The 6,252-nt window shown below is 39.7% G+C and overlaps 1 protein-coding gene across 1 annotated transcript; it reads left to right on the top strand.

Moving 5' to 3' along the window:
• Positions 1-4,558: 4,558 nt before the first annotated feature.
• Positions 4,559-5,890, top strand: PpBr36_10847 (uncharacterized protein; the record flags this gene model as incomplete). Its single annotated transcript, XM_029897955.1, has 1 exon — positions 4,559-5,890. One exon carries the CDS (start codon positions 4,559-4,561, stop codon positions 5,888-5,890), a length of 1,332 nt encoding a protein of 443 aa, XP_029743714.1.
• Positions 5,891-6,252: the final 362 nt, after the last annotated feature.

Genomic DNA, 6,252 nt, shown 5'->3' with positions numbered 1-6,252 from the left:
TTCGTGGTTAATGGGGTATTATAATAACGGTTATTACCAAGATTTTTTTTACTGGATTTATAATTGGCGGTGGATGGAAAATATAGTTTATTTGGGCAAAAAAAATAGATAGGAAACGGGTTATTTATACGGAAAATTTTGGAAGAAATTATATTTCGCATTTTATTTTAAACCAAATTTATAATTGGTATTTGTTTATTTGTATTTATTAGTTTTACGGACGCTGTTTTACCTCCGTTATTCGCGGGTAAAATTACCGTTATTCGTTTATTTAATTTTTTTTTATAATGGAACGATTTTCGCCTTTACCCGTTTTGGTTTGCGTAATTTATTTTTTATTATTTTAAATTTTATACGCCTTTTTCGTCGGATTTTTCGTATATTCCGTCCAGCAAATTTTTTTCGGTGTTAATTATACCATTAATATCTAAACCGTTTATCCGGTTATATCCTTCCTTTGGATTTGCCCTTATTTTTTTAATATCCGCCTAAAATAACACGTTATTAGGGCGTACGATTTTTTAATTAAATACCTCCAATTTGTCGCCTATTAGTTTTTTTAAACCCAGGTATAATAAATTAGGGCCGTCGAAGTCGAAACTGGGTAATATTTCGGTTTTTTCGTTTCCCCAACCATTTTGGAATAACAAATACGTATAATGGATTATATCCTGGTTAATTAATATTATATGGTATTTGTTATTAATGCGTGTACGGGCGATGTTTTCTAATGTTTTGCGCACCGTGATTGCGATTAGCCCTATCGCTGCACAATTTAGGAATATTTTTCGCAAATCGTGCGTAAAATTGCGGTTATTTTTAATATTTATAGCGAAACCCCTATTAATATATTTAATTGTTAGGTTTACCGGTTTAAATTTATTCCCGGCCGTGGTATATTTTACGAACGCTAATTTTAAAATCCCGGTACGCAGCGGTTAATTTATAACCTTTGGTCGTAATAACCAGGCTAAATATAATATTTTAAAGCCATAATTTTTTGCTTTACAACCGTAAAAAAATAGGACCAATTGCGGTATTATAATTTCCAATACGCCGTAATTTTTTTGGTGGAACGCGTTTATTATTATTTATAAAAGGTTAATTATTTGCAAATAACGGCGTTGCGTGCGGAAGGCGATATTAATTTTAGGTTTTATATCCTATAATTTAATACCCATTAAACCGTTAATATAACCAGCGAATATATTATCGTAAATACGGTTTACCACGGAAATATATATGTTATATGGTATATCGGTAAAAACTTTTTCCAGGGCGTTTTTAAAAATTTAATCCCTGTCCAATAATCCGTTTTGGATTAAAATAGCAATTATAATGTATAAAATGCGGGACCGGAATGCATTTTGTAAAAGCCGTAAAACGTGGTAAAATTCCTTTTTATTTTTTTAAAACTGGTTATATTTCCCCAACCTTATTATATTTATAAATATAATAGGGGCGTAATATTGCCATAATTAATTAATAAAATTGAATTCGATATAGAAAAACGCTGGTACGGGTAATATCCATTATTTTTTGTTAAAGGGTTAAAATAATTCGATATAAATTCCCTAAATGGTACGGATATATAACGTTATTTTTTAATCCCTATAAACGAGGAGCAGGACGGAAAAATAGTCGAAATAGTCGGGTAATAGGTTTAAAAAACGTTTAAAAAAAATTTCGTGGATTTGGATAACTTTTGCGTATTCCCCTTCGTTTTCGGTAATAACGGGGGTTTGGATAAGGTAAAAAATTAATGTAATTCGTGCGAAGGTAGGGTGTTATGGGATTGTTCCAGGCGTATGTGGGCGGTTAGGGAATAAAAAACCACAAATTTGGTATATTATATAATATTTGGCGTTTTCGTAATAGGTGTCCGGATATTGTAAAAAGGCGGGCGTTTGTAACCATTTTTGGCGGAAAGGTACGGTGGCGTACCATTAGGATTACGTGTATCGTTTAAATCCTGGCGTTAATATAAGGAAATACGATGTTAAATTTTGCATTCGGTTACGTTTTCCATATCCAAAATCTTATACCTTATCCAAAAAGTTGAAATTATTATATACGAAGGATAATGTTGGGTTACGAGCGATCCTTTTTAAATTTGTTTATATGTTAATATATATATATATATATATATATATATAAAATTATTATTGCTGTTCGCGGTAAAAACTAAATATAAATATAAATATTGCTAATAACGTATTCGGGTAACGGCGATAAATTGTTAGGTTTACCGTTTAATAATATTATAAAATAAATATATTCCAAACCCGGATAATATATTTACAATACGTTGTGGAATTCCATTATTTATAAAATATAATGCGAATGCGCGTAATAAATAATTGTTTTTTTGGGGGGAATATCCGTGGGTTAAAATCGCCAATATTAATATAACGCGTTAGTTTTTTAACGTTGGGGGGTTTATGGTTTTTAAAAAGGTATTTAGTTCCAGGTGTACCACGTTCGAAATTTGTAACGATAAATAAAACGGGCGGTGGCCCCGGGAATGCAATAATAATAAAAATATAAATTTATATAATATTGGCGTTTTGGACGGGATTTCCTGGGTGGACGTATCAAATATTTATTTAAACCAATTTATATCGTTTACGTTTTTAGCGGAACAATTTTTTATTCCCGAAAATTGGAAATTTGTGGGTTCGAACCGGTTAAAAAAGCGTAAATATTATATTAATTGCTACAATTCCTTACGTAAAAAATTGGCCTTAATAAGCGCAAAAAATTTATTATTAAAACGGTATTCGACTTTATTAACGCGTAAACGTTTTCGGATTTAAGGGTTTCGTAATATTTTTTTAAAAAAAAATATTCGCGATGGGGCAGGTCGGGTAATTTCGTAAAAATTTACCGCTATTACCCAAACGTAAATAAATTGCGTAAAATTGGTGCATCGGTAACGGTTGCGCCAAAATTTGGTAATATCGCGAATAAATTTGGTTTTGGGGTTTATTTCCGTTTCGGATTCGGATTCCCTCGGTAATTGCTTTTAATCGATTAAAAAAAACTTAAATTCCCATTTATTTTCGAATATACAATTGGGCGATAATAATTGGGATAACGATAAAAACGAAAATAATTGCGATATCGATGGAAATAATAGGGTTAGGTCGGACGTAAAATATTAGGTTGCAAATTACGCGAATGGGAATATTTTTTCGGGTATATTTATTGGTATTATTGGAAATGTATTTTCCATTATTGGATTCGGGTTTTATTTGGTTTAATAGTATATCGAATAAAAATTAATATGCGTAAATATATGGTATAATGGTAAAAATTTTTTATTTTTTTGTATATCGGGGGGAATGGTAGTTGGCGATATCGCAATATTGGGTGTTTTGTTGGTGGTACCGCTATAAACGGCGAAATGCGACAAATTGTCCTCAAATTAGAACGAGCGCGATTTTTTCGGCCAATGTAATTGGTCGAAAAACCATGTGGCTGAAAGGTACATGGAGCGCTCGGTCCCCACTGCGAAGCAGGGGGGTCTAGTCTGAGCACTGAGACTAAGGCCGTTAGGCTTAATGGGCCGTTAGGCTCAATAGGTCGGTAGGTCAGTCATATGAATAAGGCCAAATCATGTGACGTAACCCCGCATTCCGGACATCCGGATCGAAGATCTGCACCTACGGATTCGAACACGTAATTCACAACTTAGCCTTAGATTCATCACCTTCATAACCTTCATCGATTCAACGATTCAACGAATCGATTGTGCAACAACAATAATATATTATCTCTATTACCCGCTAGCAGACGGTTATCTGCCATTTCAACGTTCCATCAGCCTTATACGTGATCCACTTTTCCCCGCGTTCAAGATTAAGCTTATTCTATCTCGTAACCTCCTCACACGCTTAATTATACGTATAAAAATAAAAAGTAAATCCTTATTAATAATACTACTAAATAATATCTTCAACGTACAAACCGTATATTTTTACGATTTTTATTATTTTTTTATAACGGAGTATTGGTCGCCGAATTGACGAAAATACCGCCATAAGCGGCGAAAATCGACAAATTGTTTTCAGACCTGAACCAGAGCGTTTTTTGGATGGACCCACAAATACATTACAAAGCCGCAATTGAGCTACGAAGCGGGTCAATTGTGGAGCTCTGGGCTTCAGGGATGAGCCCTGAGACTAAATGCGTTCAGTGCTACTGCATGATTACAGATCATCGACCCAGTTGGACGGTACTTGCTAAGGGTTAAATTCTTAATGCCTGCTAGTAGTAACGGGATATTTGAGGGAAGCATCACCATGGTAATCACAAAGGTATCCCCGTGATTAAGCTCAAGTCAAGTAAACATCAATTCTAGAGAGGCAGAGTGGCCTTTTTTTTCCCCGGGGGACAAGTTACACCGCAAGCTATTGCCACTTTGAAAGGTACATGTTACTTTTATTTTTCGATTCACGATTCTCGAGCTGCTCAGCTTCGAATATCTCCTTCTATTGGAAATTACATCACGAGACCTCAAAGCACTAGCACCCACTCGGTGGTTGCACCGAATATTATGTCGGCGAGAAAAAATCAGTCTCAGGTTCCGCCTCCACAGGTGGACTTGGAAACTCTGGGAACAGAATGCCAGCAGCTGGCAACCAAACTGAAGGAGCATCTGTCATCCAACGGCCATCAGCAACCATCTTTCGAATCCAGCGGCCCGATTGCGTATCCCAAATTGAGCCCAGAGGCTGATGCGGCCAGGCAGCGGCTCCGCGAAGCTTGCAAGACGCTTTTGGAGCTGGCTTCCGAGCCAGACGAGGTTCTGACCGAGGACCTGTACAATAAGGTCCACGATCTGAATGCCTTTGCGTACGTATCGCGATTCAAGATTCCCGAGGCCATACCAACCCAAGGGAGCATCAAGTACTCCGAGCTTGCGTCCAAAACAGGTACCGGTATCGGCCAGCTGAAAAGGGCATTGCGCCACCTGATGACGCTGCACGTATTCGCTGAGCCGCAGCTCGGATCTGTCGCCCACACGGCGTCATCCAAACGGCTGGTTGAGTCGCGCGGGGTACGGTTGTACAATGACTTTGTTAGCCGGGACACGTTCAAGCTGGCAGCGTTCCAGGTGGACGCCATCGACCGCTGGGGCCATGACAGTGGCGAGCCGGACCAGGCTGCACACAACATCGTTTACGGCACAGACAAGCCGCTGTTTGACTACTATGGCGAGAACCCTGCCCGGATGGCCGAGTTTAGCGAGCTGATGCAATTCATGGCCAGTTCACGCTTCCAAAGGGCGGACCATTTAGTGGAAGCCTTTGACTGGGCCGCCCTCGGCTCTGCAACACTGGTTGACATGGGCGGCAACGTTGGGCACTGTGCCGCGCAGGTCGCGCTCGCCAACCCCGACATGAGCTGTGTGGTGCAGGACCTCCCCGAGGTGGTGGCGCGGGCCCTCAGTGACGACAATTCAGCCGTGCCCGCTGAGCTGCGCGGGCGTGTGACCTTTATGGAGCACAACATCTTCGCGCCGCAGCCGTTGGACGCAGAGGTGTATCTGTTACGAATGATCCTGCACGACTGGTCCGACGACAAATGCGTCACCATCTTGGGCCACATCGCCGTCGCTATGGGTCGCCGGCCTGGCTCCCGTTTACTCGTCATGGATACGGTGCTCCCACAACCTGGGGAGTGGCAGACGGTCGTTGAGCGGCCCATGCGGTCCATGGACATGCAGATGTCGCTCATGACCAACTCCAAGGAGCGAGATTTGAGTGAGTTTGAGTCTCTATTCCGGCGTGCCGAACCTCGTCTGGTCATCCGCAATGTGGTTAAGCCGGTGGGGAGTCTCATGTCTCTGATTGAGGTGACTTTGGGGTCGGATGCTGGTCTTTGATAAGTTTTTGTCAACTTTGAAGTTTTGAACTTGCCAGTCTGTAGATATAGGGCCATGTTATCATGCACCCAGAGTTTCAATTCCGACCATATTCACAATTCCAGTCAGTCTACCATTGCATAGGGTAGCTGCCCACTGCCAGTTGACTCTGCGCTCGCTTATGAATCTCGTGTTGGCGTTTACGGATTCTGTTGATAAGAATAGAGTGATCACTGCGATCGGTAAAAACAATAAAAAAAAATAAAAATTAACGGTATTCTCATGCATGCTATCTAGCTATCAGCAACTATCTACAATCCTGCAGAGATGCGGGAAAATCTCTGCTACGTGTTCTGAGATCACGTGTACTCACACGTGATCTG

The sequence above is a fragment of the Pyricularia pennisetigena genome (assembly GCF_004337985.1).
Source record: "Pyricularia pennisetigena strain Br36 chromosome 4 map unlocalized Pyricularia_pennisetigena_Br36_Scf_11, whole genome shotgun sequence".
NCBI lineage: Eukaryota > Fungi > Ascomycota > Sordariomycetes > Magnaporthales > Pyriculariaceae > Pyricularia > Pyricularia pennisetigena.
Note: the sequence above shows the minus strand (reverse complement) of the source record. Positions and strands in the feature narration are given on the sequence as shown.